At 50.5% G+C, this 16,796-nt stretch overlaps 4 protein-coding genes across 4 annotated transcripts; all 4 read right to left on the bottom strand.

The window, feature by feature from the left end:
• Positions 1-99: 99 nt before the first annotated feature.
• RhiXN_09657 (Retrotransposable element Tf2 protein) lies at positions 100-7,778 on the bottom strand (the record flags this gene model as incomplete). The annotated part of the gene is made up of 6 exons (XM_043329473.1): positions 100-2,128; positions 2,236-2,546; positions 2,604-3,732; positions 4,688-5,056; positions 5,108-6,376; positions 6,427-7,778. 6 exons carry the CDS (start codon positions 7,776-7,778, stop codon positions 100-102), a joined length of 6,459 nt encoding a protein of 2,152 aa, XP_043182307.1.
• A 1,403-nt stretch (positions 7,779-9,181) lies between these two features.
• On the bottom strand, positions 9,182-10,534 carry RhiXN_09656 (Retrotransposable element Tf2 protein; the record flags this gene model as incomplete). The annotated part of the gene is made up of 1 exon (XM_043329472.1): positions 9,182-10,534. The coding sequence occupies one exon, from the start codon at positions 10,532-10,534 to the stop codon at positions 9,182-9,184; it is 1,353 nt and encodes a 450-aa protein (XP_043182306.1).
• Positions 10,535-13,507: 2,973 nt separating this feature from the next.
• On the bottom strand, positions 13,508-15,034 carry RhiXN_09655 (Retrotransposable element Tf2 protein; the record flags this gene model as incomplete). The annotated part of the gene is made up of 2 exons (XM_043329471.1): positions 13,508-13,733; positions 13,776-15,034. The coding sequence occupies 2 exons, from the start codon at positions 15,032-15,034 to the stop codon at positions 13,508-13,510; spliced, it is 1,485 nt and encodes a 494-aa protein (XP_043182305.1).
• Positions 15,035-15,187: 153 nt separating this feature from the next.
• Positions 15,188-16,666, bottom strand: RhiXN_09654 (Retrotransposable element Tf2 protein; the record flags this gene model as incomplete). Its single annotated transcript, XM_043329470.1, has 1 exon — positions 15,188-16,666. One exon carries the CDS (start codon positions 16,664-16,666, stop codon positions 15,188-15,190), a length of 1,479 nt encoding a protein of 492 aa, XP_043182304.1.
• Between the last annotated feature and the right edge of the window lie 130 nt (positions 16,667-16,796).

The raw sequence follows: 16,796 nt of genomic DNA, 5'->3' as shown, positions 1-16,796 counted from the left end.
TTCTAGGGTACGCTGTCTTCCTGGATGTCCTGCCAAGGGGCTGTCGTGGAAGATGTGGAGTAGGTCCGTCCTTAATGTTCCAACGTCAGGGACCACGATTCATCCTTGGTAGAATAGTAATCCAGCCTCCATCTTGTAATCTTTGAATGCGCGTTTGATGGAGGGGGGTGCTTTGGAATTGTTCTGTAAGAATTGGAGGATTTCCTCCAGGGACTCATCTTGATCTAGGGACGCTTTGATCTGGCGTTGTAGCTCTTTTTCCGGCGTGACCAGGGCAATGTTTGCAAATACGGGGTCTGGGAGCATGGTTTGGACTGCAGGAGGGATATTGGCATGGTCTGATCGGCGTGAGAGGGCATCTGGCTTCCCTGATTGCTTTCCGGGGCAATAGACAATCTGGAAGTTATAACCGGCAAGGAGTAGATGCCATTGCGCGTGCCGTCGATTGAAGGTTCTGGACTCCTTCCAGTATTCCAGGTTGCAATGATCTGTGAAAACCGTGATTGGGTGTTTTGTCCCCTCCAGGAATATACGCCAATACTCAAATGACCGGATGATTGCGAGGAGTTCCTTGTCATGGGTGTCATAGTTCTGTTCGGCACCTTTGAACAATTCCGACAGGAACCCCAAGGGGTGTAGTCTTCCGTCTTCTTGCCGTTGGCTGAGTATTGATCCCAGAGCTGCACCTGATGCATCTGTTTCCAGGAAATAGGGCTTGGTAGGATCCGCGTGGCAAAGTACTGGTGCGTTGGTGATAGCGTCCTTGAGGTCCTGGAAGGCTTCCTGTTCCCTGGTATCCCACTTCCATGGCGTATCCTTTCTTACCAGATTGTGCAATGGTCTAGCCATGTGGCTGAAGTTGGCAACAAATCGGCGGAGAAAATTGGCAAAACCTAGGAACAATTGGACTTCTTTGACTTTTGTGGGAATTGGCCATTCTTGTACTGCCTGGATCTTGAGCTTATCCAGACTAAAACCCTTGTCCAAGACAATGATCCCCAGGTATTCCACAGAGGTGACGTGGAACGTGCATTTGGACGCTTTACAGAAGAGCTGGTTATCCATCAACCGCTTCAGAACCTCATGGACGTGTTTTGTGTGAGTTGCGTCATCCTTTGAGTAAATTAAGATGTCATCTAGGTAGATGATGACGCATATATCCAGTAGATCCTTGAACAACTTGTTCATGAAGTGTTGGAAAGCTGCAGGTGCATTTGTCAGGCCAAAGGTCATGACCAGGGACTTGTATAAACCATATTTGGTACGGAAGGCAGTTTTCCATTTGTTGCCTTCTTTTACCTGGACATTGTTGTATCCCCACCTTAGATCTAGCTTAGTAAAGATCTTGGCGCCACGGAGCTGGGCCATTAGATCATCTGGGCGGGGCAACGGATAGACGTTCTTTTTTGTCCGGTTATTGAGGCGACAATAGTCAACTACGAGACGACAGGAACCATCCTTTTTTGGGACAAACATGACCGGGGAGCTGATAGGTGATTTGCTGGGACGGATCTTCCCAGCTTTGAGTTCATCCTTAAGCCAGTCCTTGAGGGTGGCGGACTCGGCATCAGTCATACTGTAAAGGGGGGAGTTAAGGGGTCCTTCCTCTGTGAGTTCAATCCCAATATCGTAATGCCTATGGGGAGGAAGCTTATTGAATTCCTCCTCTCCAAATACCTTGGCGTATTGGTGGTATTTGGAGGGAACTCCTTCAAGGGGTTTTTGATCAGCTTCCTCCTCCTCAGCAATGGTTGCATGTTCTGGTGGCGTATGTGGGAAGGAGAGGGTACGGGAGTTCCAATCGATTTCAGGGTTGTGGGCTTCTAACCATTTGATGCCTAGGATGGCGGCGTGTGATCCGGTGTTGCAAATCAGGAAGGTTTCCATCATTTGTTTACCATCAAATAGGAAGGTTAGGTGGGCCTTCTTCCAAATCTTTCCAGCCTGGGGGCTTGACCCATCAAGCATAGTTACGGTACGGGGTTGAGGGAGGTCTATTAGGGGTAGGCGGAGTAGTTCTGCGGTGTGAGGGTGAAGGAACAATGATGTAGCGCCTGAATCTATCAGGACTTCTAGTGGGTCCGCTTGTTTCTCTGGATTAATTGAAATTGTGAAGAGTGGGGAAATTCTATTGATGCTATTCAATATATTACAAATTTCAATAAGCCCAGAGTCCTTGGGGTCCTTGCGCGCGGCAGCAGGTACCCTTAGTCTTTTCCCGATTTGGGTCCAGACTCTTTGCCAATCTTGGCGGCTTCCTTCTTGACACCTTCCTCCTTGGGTGTGGCTTTCCAGCCAGTGCGGCATTCCGCAAATTTATGGCCCGCCTTACCGCATTTGATGCAGAGGCCTTCAGCCCTGCGGCGGTTTTGCTCCTCCTTGGAGACAAAGTTAGGATTGCTGGACAAGCGCCCTGGTTTGGTGGCCGGTTGGCCGGTACTCGCCCCCCTATTGGGGTTAGTGGAAGAGGTTCCAGGCTTATTACCCTTAGGCGGGTGGCTGGCACGCTCCTTGCGGAGGGCGTTATCAATGACCATGGCTACGTTCTGTAGCTCAAGGAGGGTGGTGGGGCGCCGTTCTCAAGTGGCAATGAGACGGCTGACCTCCCAGTGGAGGCCACGTGCAAATTGCCCACAAAGGGTGGCGTCATTCCAGTCCAGGTCCATGGCAATGGTCCTGAACTTTGTAATGTACTCAGCACAGGTGCCTGTCTGAGTAAGGTGGGTGATTTGCCGCTCAGCGGCTTGCGTAGCATCCGGGTTGCCAAATGCAGCCAAGAACTCCGTCCTGAAGTTGTCAACCAATTGAATTAAGGCCCTGTGGGACCCTAGTTGGTCGAGATGGGGGTGAGCCCAGGCTCCTGCTACGTCCTTCATATTCATCAGGAGGAATGACAGGACCTCCTGATTGGTTGGGAACATCCGTTGGTTCAGACGTACCCATGCCAACATTTGCGTGAGCCATTGGCAGGCTTTGTTCCCAATTTTCCCAGTGTAGGCGTCAGGGTGGTCTACCTTGACTGGGATTGAATAAGCGGCTACAGGGGCTGCTGGTTGTGGGAATTGGGGGGAACGGAGGCGGATAGGCGAAGGTGGAGGGGGAGTATGGACTTGCGGGGGAGCCCGGACAGGAGTTGGTTGTGTGAAGGGGAGGGGAGCTCTTGTGGGGTTGGCCCAGGCAATGAGGGGTGCGCTAGGCGCTGGAATAGTGTTGGTTTTGGGTAAGGGCCTGGGCGTGGCCTCAATTGCCAGGGGCCTCCAGTCTTCTGGTGTGTGTGGGGCTCCACCCCTAGCCTCAATGCAAGTGAGGGCTTGATTGACTGCGCCCATCCAGTCTTGGGCTTCCTTGGTTGCCTCCTTGGTTTCTTCGAGTTCCCGCTCGAGTTGGAGGATTTGGTTTTGCAATCCCAAGATAAGGGAGATTGCTCGTCCAAGGGAGATTTCCCTGTAGACCTTGGGTTCAAGGCCTGATGACTCAGCGGCGGTTGCTGGAAGAGTGGGTCCCAGCTCTCCTTGATCAAGAGGGGACGCGGGACGAGCGGTGCTCCGGGAGCGGGTTGCCATCTCATGGGGGTATGAACGGCCTTGGTGGGATGCAGTGCGCTGGGAGGCGCGGGAGGAAGCGCAAGAGGGGGTGCGGGAAGTAATGATGGGCAATGTGGGGGAGATGGTGCCCGTAACAGGACTTATGGGGCGCTTTATTGTTCTGGCGCTAAGAGTCTGCGTCAACCGCCTAGCGTTGGACAGTCCCTACAACTAATCAACAGCCGTGAGCGGGCGTGATGTAGAGCGGGTTTCCTGCAAGCGGGTGGATCTGCTGATTGACTCCGCTGACAAATGGTGCGGTGACCAGTGGTATGCGGGCAATAGGGATAGCCTGCCTTATAGCAATTTGCTACTACGTGGGACCGACAGCTCTTTGATTATTCCAGCTGAAAGGGGAGTCCAATCACGTGTTTTTGCTTGTGCTAGTACAGGTATCCTTCTCGGGGGTTGGGACTTAGTAGGGATGGGTGCAGAACGGTTTGCAACTGACGTCAGGTCAATTACCTAGTGTCCTAGACGTCCTTATGGGTCGTCTAGGTAGCGGGCGCTTGTGGCTGTATGGAACTAAGTGGGAACCGCTTAGGGCGGTGAGGAGGCTACCTACGACAACTAACTACCTAAGTACAATGACCAAAGCCCTAATGGCGATGGCAAGCTATGTATCTACGATGAGGAAGTTGCTTAAGGCAACAAGTACAGGAGGGGGACTTAGTAGTTACTGGCCTAAGGCCTCGTACAGTTGAGAGATGCAACAAGAGGTAATCAACCTGGGTGTTACCATGGTTGGTTGGCCTCCTTATATATTCTACAGACAAGCTATTTTACAAATACATTATATGCAATACCGTATCAAATAAGAACCCTGCTCCGCAGTCGGCCTTACTCATGCATACGTGTCACTGATGTCATCAGGTGGAGGTGGCTACGTGTGCTGAGGTAAGCGCGGAGGGGGACGTGGCTCGGCGCTTAGCGTATGATATAAGCGCCGATGTCACGTGACTGAAAATGTTCTCCAATTGCCTTCATTTAAATTCGAGAAATTGGGAATAAATTCCCTGGTATTGATTGTGTCTACAACACCGGCAAGTAGTAGGTGCCAACGTGCGTGACAACGGTTGAAGGTGCGGGATTCTTTCCAGTACTCTAGGTTGCAATGATCAGTAAACACGGTGATAGGGTGGAGGGTCCCTTCCAGGAAGATGCGCCAGTACTCAAAGGAGCGGATGATTGCTAGAAGCTCCTTATTGTGTGTATTGTAATTCTGCTTGGCGGCCTTGAAGGATTCCAACAGAAAACCTAGTGGGTGAAGGCGACCGTCTTCCTGACGTTGACTGAGTATGGAGCCCAGGGCTGCGCCGGAGGCATCCGTTTCCAGGAAGTAAGGTTTGGACGGGTCGGCATGGCAAAGGACTGGTGCGTTGGTGATGGCGTCCTTAAGTCCCTGGAAGGCTTCCTGTTCTTTGGTCTCCCATTTCCAGACTGTATCCTTCTTGACCAGATTGTGCAGTGGTCTGGCCATGTGACTAAAGTTGGCAACAAATCAACGCAGGAAGTTGGCAAACCCAAGGAAGGATTGTACTTCTTTAACCTTGGTGGGCGTGGGCCATTCTTGAACTGCCTGGATCTTGAGTTTATCCAGGCTGAACCCTTTGTCCAAGACAATTATGCCAAGATACTCCACCAATGTGACGTGAAACGTGCACTTTGATGCCTTGCAAAACAATTGGTTATCCATTAGCCTTTTCAGGACCTTGTGAACGTGTTGAGTATGGTTGGCGTCTGTCTTGGAGTAAATGAGGATGTCATCAAGGTATATGATAACGCAGACGTCAAGCAAATCCTTGAATAGTTTGTTCATGAAATGCTGAAAGGCAGCCGGGGCGTTGGTTAAACCAAAGGTCATGACCAGGGATTCGTACAGGCTGTACTTAGTGCAGAAGGCGGTTTTCCACTTGTTGCCTTCTTTGACCCGGACATTGTTGTAACCCCATCTCAGATCTAATTTGGTGAAGACCTTGGCGCCACGGAGCTGGGCCATGAGGTCATCTGGACAAGGTAGCGGATAGACATTTTTCTTAGTCCGGTTATTAAGGCGGCAATAGTCAACAACCAAACAGCAGGAACCATCCTTCTTGGGGACAAACATTACGGGGGAACTGATGGAGGATTTGCTTGGACAAATTTTCCCAGCTTTCAGCTTGTCCCTGAGCCAGTCCTTGAGTGTGGCAGACTCGGCATCTGTCATACTGTAAAGGGGGGAGCTGAGAGGGCCTTCCTCTGTAAGTTCTATCCCAATGTTGTAGTGTCTGTGGGGTGGAAGCTTGTTGAATTCTTCTTCTCCAAATACCTTGGCATATTGGTGGTATTTGGAGGGTACTCCTTCAAGCGGGTTCTTGTCTGCTTCTTCCTCCTTGGCAATGGCCACGTGTTCTGGTGCGGCGTGGGGAAAGGTGAGGGTTTGCATATTCCAATCAATTTCTGGGTTGTGCGCGTCTAGCCATTTCAATCCCAAGATGGCAGCGTGAGACCCTGTGTTACAGATTAGGAAGGTCTTGGTCATTTGTTTACCATCAAGGGAGAAGGTTAGGGAGGCCTTCTTCCAGATTTTTCCAGCCTGGGGGCTCAACCCATCAAGCGTAGTTACGGTGCAAGGAGAGGGGAGGTCAATGAGTGGTAAGCGGAGTGATTCCGCGGTTTGGGGGTGCATGAATGAGGAAGTTGCGCCTGAGTCAATCAGGACTTCTATAGATTCCGCTTGCTTTGGTTGTATAGGGATTGTGAAGAGGGGTGATAATTTTGATGCTGTAGATACATGACAAATCTCTATACAACTGCTACTAATGTCTGTAGGGTTCTTGCGCGCGGCAGCAGAGACCCTTACTCTTTTCCCAATTGGTACTCAGAGTCCTTGCCAATTTTGGCGGTTTCCTTGGCCTTCCCCTTATCCTCCTTTGGGGTAGCCTTCCATCCGGTCCGGCACTTGGCAAACTTGTGTCCAGCCCTTCCGCACTTTACGCAAAGACCTTCTGCGCAGTGGCGGTTGCGTTCTTCCTCCAAGACGTAGTTGGGATTGGAGGAGAGGGGACCGGTTTTGGTGGCCTGTTGGCCGGTACTTGCCCCCCGGTTGGGGGTTGTGGTGGTCTTGCTAGACTTATTCCCCTGTTGCGGGTGGCTAGCATGCTCCTCCCGGAGGGCGTTGTCAATGACGAGGGCAGCGTCTTGCAGCTCCCTCAGGGTTCTGGGTTGCCTCTCCCTCATGGCAATTTGTCTTTGGACCTCCCAGTGAAGTCCACGCGCAAACTGGCCGCAAAGCGCGGCGTCATTCCAATCAAGCTCCATTTGCAGCGTGCGGAACTTGGTAATGTATTCGGCACAAGTGCCGGTCTGGGTGAGGGAAGTAATCTTCCGCTCCGCTGCTCTGGTTGCATCTGGGTCGCCAAAAGCGGCCAGGAACTTGACTTTGAATTCATCCACAGTTTGGATGAGTGCGCGGTAGGACCCTAGTTGGTCCAAATGGGGGTGAGCCCAAGCTCCGCCGGCCTCTGTCATGTTCATGAGGAGGAAACTTAGGACCTCCAGGTCCAAGGGGAATTGCCTTTGATTCAGGCGTACCCAGGCTAACATGCGTGTTAACCATTGTTTGGCCTCCAAGCCAATCTTGCCTTTGAAGGCATCTGGATGGTCCACCTTTACAGTGGAGGGAGCTGGAGGCTGCACCGGGGTAACAATAGGTGCTGGTGGAGGTCCTTGGGGGGCTGGAGCCGGTCCCAAAGGGAAGGAGGAGGAAGGGTATGGATTGAATAAGGAGAGGGGGTCGTGCCTGGGGGCCCCTGTGGAGATGATGGGGGCTGGGGCCCCAAGGAATGGTTGAGCCTTGCCAATAGGCTTGGCTTTGGGCGCGGCCCTGGGAGTTTCCTCGACCGCAGGGGGTTTTTGGTCTTCTGGGGTGTGGGGGCCCCAGGGAAGCTGGAGCTGGGCAAGCCCATCCTTGACAACATCAACCGCTTGGGAGATGTTTTTGACGTTGGTGCAAACCTCTTGGCTAATTTCAACTTGTTCCAAGAGGGTCCGCTTGATGCGGTCAACTTGGGACTGAAGTCCCCAGAGTAGGCGGATGACCCGCTTGAGACTGACTTTGCCAAGCTCAGGGGAGGCTGGCGGAAATAGGGGTTCCAACTGTCCTTGATCGACAGGGGAACAGGCTTGAGAGGGCGGCCGGGAACGGGTTGCCATTGTATGTGTTGGGAAGGAGCATCCAGCGTGGGCAGCTGTTTGAGAAGAAGATCAAGGGGGAGTGCGGGAGGTTATGGTGACAGTGTATGGGGGTATGCCTATATCAGGACTTATGAGCGCTTTATTACTCAATTGCTAAGACCTTGCGTCAAACAACCTAGCATTGAACAGTAGGAGTTACTAATCACAGCCGTGGTCAGGCGTGATGTAGAACCCAGTCTCTGCAAGCGGGTGTATTGGCTGTCTAGGTCCGCTGGTAAAGGGTGCGGCAACCAGGGGTATGCGGGCGATAGGGACTGTCTGCCTTATAGCAATTCGGTACTAGGAGGGGACGACACTGGTTTGATTATTGACAGCAAAAGGCAATCCTGATCTCCGGTATTTCCCTTGTGCTAGTACAGGAGTCCTTCTTGTTGTTGAGCTAAGTGTGTGTGCTGGTGGGCACGGTTTGCAACCAACTAAAGGTCGATTACCTAGTGTCCTAGACGTCTGTAAGGACGTCAAGGGCGCGGGCGCTTGTGGCCGTGTGGATATACAGTAAGTACCGCTTAAGGCGGCAAGGTCTACCCTACAACGTCTAACTACTAACTACAATGACCAAGGCTGTATGGGCAATGGCAAGCTACGTATGTACAGTGGAGTCAACGCTTAAGGCGTTGTAGTGCTACTTAGTGATCTGGCTGTAAGGCCTTGTACAAGTGGGGATGCAACAAGAGGTAATTGACCTGGGTGTTACCATGGTCGGTTGGCCTCCTTATATATTACAAGGGTGAACTAATTACAAATACAATATATGCAATACCATAACCAATAAGAACCCCAATCCGCAGTTGGCCTCATGCATACGTGTCACTGACATGTCATAGTGATGTCATCAGGTGGAGGTGGCTACGTATGCTGAGGTAAGCGCGGATGGGGACGTGGCTTGGCGCTTAGCGTATGATATAAGCGCCGAAGTCACGTGATTGAAAATGTTGTCCATTAGCCTTTGTTTAAATTCGAGAAAATGGGAATAAATTCCCTGGTATCAATTGTGTCTACAACAGCAGCGTGGGACCCTGTGTTGCAAATCAAGAAGGTCTCAGTCATACGTTTGCCATCAAAGGAGAAGGTCAGGTTAGCCTTCTTCCAGATTTTGCCAGCCTGGGGGCTCAACCCATTGAGCATAGTGACGGTGCGGGGTGAAGAGAGATCTATGAGGGGGAGGCGGAGTGCTTCTGCGGTACGGGGGTGTAGGAAAGATGAGGTGGCGCCTGAGTCTATCAGGACTTCTAGTGATTCTGCTTTTTTCTCTGGTGTGATCAAAATGGTGAAGAGTGGTGATATTTTACTACTAGATATATTACAAATTTTGATACACAAGCCAGAGTCCTTGGGGTCCTTGCGCGCGGCAGCATGTCCCCTTAGTCTTTTCCCAATTTGGGTCCAGACTCTTCGCCAATCTTGGCGGCTTCCTTCTTGACGCCTTCTTCCTTAGGCGTGGCTTTCCAGCCAGTGCGGCATTCCGCAAATTTGTGGCCCAATTTGCCGCACTTGATGCATAGGCCTTCAGCCCTGCGGCGGTTTTGTTCCTCCTTGGGAACAAAGTTGGGGTTGCTGGAGAGGCGCCCTGGTCTTGTGGCCTGTTGGCTGGTACTTGCCCCCCTGTTGGGGGTAGTGGTGGAGGTGCCAGGCTTATTACCCCTTGGGTGGCTGGCGCACTCCTCTTGGAGGGCGTTATCAATGACCAGAGCTGCGTTCTGCAGCTCAAGGAGGGTTGTGGGGCGCCGCTCTTGGGTAGCAATGAGGCGGCTGACCTCCCAGTGGAGGCCTCGTGCAAATTGCCCACAAAGGGCGGCGTTGTTCCAGTCTAGGTCCATGGCAATGGTCCTAAACTTTGTGAAGTACTCAGCGCAGGTCCCTGTCTGAGTAAGTTGTGTAATTTGCCGCTTGGCGGCTTGCATGGCATTGGGGTTCCCAAATGCAGCAAGGAACTCTGTCCTGAACTTGTCAACTGTTTGGATAAGGGCCCTGTGGGACCCAAGTTGATTGAGGTGGGGGTGAGCCCAGGCTCCTGCTATGTCCTTCATGTTCATTAGGAGGAACAACAGGACCTCCTGATCCGTGGGGAACATCCGTTGATTTAGACGTACCCATGCCAACATCTGCGTGAGCCATTGGCGGGCTTTGTTCCCTATCTTCCCCGTATAGGCGTCAGGGTGGTCCACCTTGACCGGGGCTTGATAAGCGGCTACAGGGGCCACTGGTTGTGGGACTTGGGGGGAGCGGAGTTGGATAGGCAAAGGCAGAGGGGGAGTATAGCCTCTTGGGGGGGCCCAGACTGGGGTTGGCTGAGCAAAGGCAGGGGGGGCTTTAGTGGGGTTGGCCCAGGCAACAAGGGGAGTGCTAGGCGCTGGAAGAGGGTTGGTTTTTGGTAAGGGCCTGGGTGTGGCCTCAACTGCCGGAGGTTTCCGGTCTTCTGGTGTGTGTGGGGCTCCACCCCTAGCCTCAATGCAAGTGAGGGCTTGATTGACTGCTCCCATCCAGTCTTGGGCTTCCTTTGTTGCTTCTTTGGTTTCTTCAAGTTCTTGCTCAAGCCGGGGGACTTGGTTTTGCAATCCCAGGATAAGGGAGATTGCTTGGCTGAGGGAGACTTCCCTGTAGACCTCTGGTTCAAGGCTTGTTGACTCAACAGCGGTTGCCGGAAGAGTGGGTCCCAACTCTCCTTGATTGAGAGGGGATTGGGGACAAGCGGAACTCCAGGAACAGGTTGCCATCTCATGGGGGTATGAGCGGCCTTGGTGAGAAGCAGTGCGCTGGGAGGCGCAGGAGGAAGCGCAAGAGGGGGTACGGGAGGTAATGGTGGGCAAGATGGGGGAGATGGGGGCTGTGTAGCCAAGGGTGCCTGTATCAGGACTTATGGGGCGCTTTTATTGTGCTGGCGCTAAGAGCTTGCGTCAACTGCCTAGCGTTGGACAGTCCCTATTGACCAATCAACTGCCGTGTACGGGCGTGATGTGGAACGGGTTTTCTGCAAGCGGGTGGATCTGCTGATTAGCTCCGCTGACAAAGGGTGCAGTGACCGGTGGTACGTGGACAATTAGAATCCGTCTGCCTTATAGCAATTTGGTACTACCTGGGGCCAACGCTAGTTTGATTATTAATAGCAAAAGGCAAGCCCAATCAGGTGATTTCCCTTGTGCTAGTACAGGGGACCTTCTTGTTTGTCAAGGCTGAGTGGGGTGTGCTTGGTGGGCACGGTTTGCAACCAACTTAAGGTTGATTACCTAGTGTCCTAGACGTCCTTAAGGGGCGTCAAGGCAGCAGGCGCTTGTGGCTGTATAGACTGAGTAAGGAAAACCGCTTAAGGCAGCAAGGGAACTACCTACAACAACAAGCTACGTAACTACAATGCCCACACGCTATAAGGCGGTGGCAAGCTATGTGAGTACAGTGAGTCCAACGCTTAGGGCGTGTATCTAAGTAGTTACTGGGCAGTAAGGCCCTCGTACAGTTGGGAGATGCAACAAGAGGTAATTGACCTGGGTGTTACCATGGTTGATTGGCCTCCTTATATATTCTACAGGCTAGCTAATTACAAATGTACCATATGAAATACTGTATCAAATAAGAACCCCAATCTGCAGTTGTCCTTACTCATGCATATGTGTCACTGACGTGTCATAGTGATGTCATCAGGTGGAGGTGGCTATGTGTGCTGAGGTAAGCGCGGAAGGGGACGTGGCTTGGCGCTTTAGCGTATGTTATAAGCACCAAAGTCACGTGTTTGAAAAGGTTGTCCGTTTGTCTTTGTTTAAATTCGAGAAAATGGGAATAAATCCCCTGGTATTGATTGTGTCTATGACAGTGACTATGTATATACTGTTGCAACTTAGTGAAACCTGGGCTGTAAGGCCCTGTGTACAAGCGGGGATGCAACAAGAGGTTGTTGTAGACACACTTATACCAAGGGAATTTATCCCTAATTTCTTGATTTTAAACAAAGTTAAACAGACAACATTTTCAATCACATGACTTTGGCGCTTATATCATATGCTAAGTGCCAAGCCACATCCCCATCTGCACTTACATTATCATACATAGCCACCTCCACCTGATGACATCACTATGACATGTCAGTGACACGTATGCATGAGTAAGGCCAACTGCAGAGCAGGGTTCTTATTGGATTAGGTATTGGACATTATGTATTTGTAATTAGCCCTCTTGTAGAATATATAAGGAGGCCAACCAACCATGGTAACACCCAGGTCAATTACCTCTTGTTGCACTCCTATCACTGTACAAGGCCTTACAGCCAGATCACTAAGTAGTATAATGCCTTAAGTGTCCTCTCCACTGTACTTATGTAGCTTGCCATTGCCCATATGGTGTTGGTCATTGTTAGTTAGTAGTCAGATGTTGTAGGGTAAACCACACTGCCTTAAGCAGTTTTTACTTGTACTCCACATGGCCATAAGCGCCTGCGCCCTTGACATCCTTACAGACGTCTAGGACACTAGGTAATCAACCTTAAGTTGGTTGCAAACTGTGCCTACCAGCACCACCCATACTTAGCTCAACAACAAGACAGACTCCTGTACTAGCACAAGGGAAATACTGGAGATTGGGATTGCCTTTTGCTGTCAATAATCAAACCAGCATTGTCCCCTCCTAGTACCAAATTGCTATAAGGCAGACAGTCCTTATTGCCCACATACCCTGGTTGCTGCACCCTTTACTAGCAGACCTAGACAGCCAATACACCCACTTGCAGAGACTGGATTCTACATCACACCCACCCACGGCTGTGATTAGCAATTCCTACTGTTCAACGCTAGGTTGTTTGACACAAGGTCTTAGCAATCAAGTAATAAAGCACTCATAATTCCTGATATAGGCACTACCTGGCTATTGTAGCCCCCATCACTCCCACTTGCCCATCATCACCTCTTGCACTCCCACCTGCTTGTCCTCTAGGGCCTCTTCCCATGCTGGCAGGTCCTACCCAACACATTCCATGGCTACCTGCTCCCGGCCTCCCTCTCAAAGCCAAACCCAAGTCCATCCAGGAGACATGGAACCCAAACTACTGGCAGCCCCTGCTGTCCACAATGAGTATGGCGTTGGGGAAGCATCCCTGGAACAGGTCATCCACCTCCTCTGGGGGGTTCAAGGATGTTGTACGCCAACTATAAGGTTGGGTACTTGCTAGTGGGCGGGCGCTTACGGCCATACTACTACTGACAGAGGTGATCTAACTATCTAACTAGGCTATACTAATACCGCTTAAGGTGGCCTACTACTACTATGCTACTGCGAGGGGGCCTTAGGCCTGGGAGGTGTGGTGAGTAAGGTAGAGGGGACGCTACTGGTGACTAAGGGGGCCGGCTACTTAGCTGGCTGGGTATCCTCCTCAATGAGTATGAGACGAGGTAAAATCGACTTGGTGTCTCCAAGCAATTTTCCTGCTGTATATATAGACAATTCTACTAACTACATGTGGTCTGTGTGTGTGTGAATAGAAGCCTACATGTGAAAAGAGAAGCATGCTGCAGACTACGCAGAAGCGTGGATTTCTCCTAAGCGCTCTTGGCACGGCATCTCGGCGCGGCATCTCGGCATAAATAAGCGCCGAGATCACGTGATCGAAAAACAAAAGATATCAAGTCCGTAAAAAATACTAAAAATAATAGAAAAATCGTGCGATTCTAATGGTATAAGTTAGGAGGTTGTAACATTGCCCCCCCTTAAAGGCTCTTGGCGGCGTCACAAGCCTTTCTGAGTCTAGCTTGGTTGAATTGCTTGATCTCTTCTTGGCTGTGTTCCAACAGTTCTTCTGGCTCCCATGAGTTATCTTCCGGTCCGTACCCCTTCCATTTGATCAAGTAGAACCATTTCCCTTGTTGGCGTTTAGAGTTGATGATCTGTTCAACTTTGTACTCCTCTTCCCCTTCTATTGTTTCAGGAGGGGGTCTTTCAGGGAATGGTTAGCTCGGGGATTCATGCGCCTTGGACAGCAATCCTACGTAGAATACGTTGTGGATTTTCAGGGTTTCTGGGAGCTTCAGGCGGTACGCATGACTGGAGATTTTTTCCGTGATCTCAAATGGTCCTAGTCTCCTGGGGTCTAGTTTGTTGGAATTTGTTCTAAGCTCCACATTTTTCCCATCTAACCAGACTTTGTCACCCATTGAGTATTCCGGTATTGTCCCTTTGTTTCCAGCCATTTTTTCCTTACTCATTCTTAGAGCTGCCTCTGCTTCTTTCCATTCTTGTGCAAGGGTATCTGCCACATGGTCGGCTTCTGGCACGTTTGCTGGGATGTTGGATGGATTCATGACAGGGCTTCGTCCGTATACCAACTCAAAGGGGGTTTTCCCAGTGGCGGAGTGTTTTGCGTTGTTGTAGGCGTATTCCGCTAATGGTAGCCAGGAGGCCCAGTCCAAGTGGTCTGCCGCAACGTACAACCTCAGGTAGAACTCAATGAACTGATTCACCCTCTCTGTCTGTCTGTCTGACTCCGGGTGGTAGGCTGATGAGAAGGATGGTTTTATTCCAAGGCATTGGTAGAGTGCCCTTAGGAACTTTCCTGTGAACGTAGTCCCCCTGTCTGATATTGTCTTGATTGGCAACCCATGGAGTTTCCACACATGCAAGATGAATAATTCCGCTAAACCTTTAGATGTAACTTTCTTGGTAGTTGGGATAAAGTGCCCGAATTTTGAAAAGGAATCAATGACTACCAAGATTGCATCGTGACCGTTTGACTTTGGGAATCCTGTGATAAAGTTGTAGGAAATGGTGTGGAACGGGTAGGGCGGAACTTCCAGTGGTTTGAGGGCAATGGCCAGGGCGTGGGCTTGGCGGTTAGCCTGGCATGTGGGACAACATTCTACCCATTCTTTGGCGGATGATTTCATGCCTGGCCACCAGTAGTTACAACTTAGAAGTTCAAGGGTTCTCTGTTGGCCCGGGTGGCCCGCTAGTGGAGAGTCATGGAATTCCTTCAGAAGTTGTTCTTTCAGGGTCTCCGAGTCTGGGACGACTAGTTTCCCACGGTACCATAGCAGGTCCTCCTCCCAATTGTAGTCTCTGTAAGCTTTCCTAATGGAGGGAGGTGCATTGTCTGCGTCTTCTGTGAGGAACTGGATGATGGGCTCCAGGGATGGGTCTTCTCTGAGTTTGGAGCGGATTTCTGTGACAATTTCAACTTCTTCTCCTGAGGTATTGGCAAAGACTTCTGCTGGTAACATGACCTCTGGCTCTGGGGGCATGTCTACGTAGTCTGACCTTCTGGATAGCGCGTCTGGTTTTCCTGATTGCTTTCCTGGGCAATAGTGGATTTCAAAGTTGAAGTTGCTCAGGAGTACGCGCCATTGGGCATGCCTGCGGTTGAATGTTCTGGCTTGCATCCAGTATTCCAGGTTTCAATGGTCTGTGAATACCTGTATGGGTTTATCCGTTGCTTCTAGGAAGATATGCCATTCCTCCAAGGCTTTAATGATGGCCAAGAGTTCCTTGTTGTGGGTGTCATAATTGGCCTCAGCACCGGAGAAGGATTTAGACATATATGCAATTGGATGGAGCCGGTTATCCTCCCCTTGTTGACTTAAGATGGCTCCCATGGCTACCCCTGATGCGTCTGTTTCTAGGTAGTAGGGTAAATCCGGGTTGGAGTGGACAAGGACGGGTGACTGGGTGACAAGACGCTTCAGTTCCTGGAACGCTGCTTCCTCTAGGTTACCCCATGACCAGGGGGTTTCCTTTTTGGTGAGATTGTGCAGAGGGCGCGCAACAGAGCTAAAGTTGGGGATGAACCGGCGTAGATAATTAGCAAATCCTAGGAAAGCCTGAACCTGTTTAATTGTCTTGGGCTGTGGCCATGACGTGACTGCCTCAATCTTTCTCTGATCCATGGAGAAACCGGCAGGAGTTATGACAATCCCCAAGTAATCCACTGTGGTGACGTGAAAGTGACACTTGGAGAGTTTACAGAATAACTGGTTCTTCATTAACCTCAACAAGACTTCCCGGACGTGGCTGGGGTGTTCTTCTGGGTTCTCCAAGAAGATCAGGATATTGTCCAAGTAGATGACCACAGTTACGTCAATGAGATCCCTAAATAAGTCATTCATGAAGTGTTGGAAGGTGGCTGGAGCATTGGTGAGGCCAAAGGGCATAACTAAGTATTCAAATAGTCCGTATTTAGTTCTAAACACCGTCTTCCATTCATCTCCTTCCTTGATTCTGACGTTGTTGTAACCCCAGCGTAGGTCAAGCTTTGTGAATAATTTGGCATGTCTTAACTTTGCCATAAGGTCATCTTGTCTTGGGAGCAGATACACGTTCTTGTGCGTGACGTCATTGAGTTTTTGGTAGTCTACAACCAGCCTAAGGGATCCATCTGCCTTTTTTACAAACATGACTGGGGCACCAGTAGAAGAAGTGCTGGGGCGGATCTTGCCCGTCGCTAGTTCTTTGTCAATGTGTTGCTTGAGCGCCTTGGATTCCGCATCAGTCATGCCATAAAGGGGACCTGGGGATAGTTTGGCATCTGGAATAAGATCTATAGATATATCATACTCCCTGTGTGGAGGGAGGACCTTAAATTCTTCTTTGCCAAAGACCTTAGCAAATTCATGGTATTGTTCCAGGAGTTGTGCCAAAGGGTTGGGGTCCGCTTCTTCTTCTGACGCTATTTGCACTTGTTTGGGGAAGGTTATCAGGCCTTGTTGCCAGTCAATGAGTGGGGCTTCTGCCGTTAACCGAGTCATGCCAAGGATTGCTGGGGTGTTGCCAATAGGGCAAACAAGGAATGAAATTGGGTGGATATGGCCATTGGCCAAGACCGTGAGGGTGACCTGGTGCCAAATGCAACCAGTTTGTGAAATAGTACCGTCTAACATTCTCACAACTTGCGGGTTTTTGAGTTGGGTTTTTGGGATTTTATGTTTTTCAACAATGGAGGGTGAGATGAAATTTGAGGTTGCTCTGGAGTCTATCAATGTTTTAATGGGGGCTGTCGGGAAGTTCTGC

This window comes from Rhizoctonia solani, chromosome 8 (genome assembly GCF_016906535.1).
Source record: "Rhizoctonia solani chromosome 8, complete sequence".
Taxonomy (NCBI): Eukaryota; Fungi; Basidiomycota; class Agaricomycetes; order Cantharellales; family Ceratobasidiaceae; genus Rhizoctonia; species Rhizoctonia solani.
Note: the sequence above shows the minus strand (reverse complement) of the source record. Positions and strands in the feature narration are given on the sequence as shown.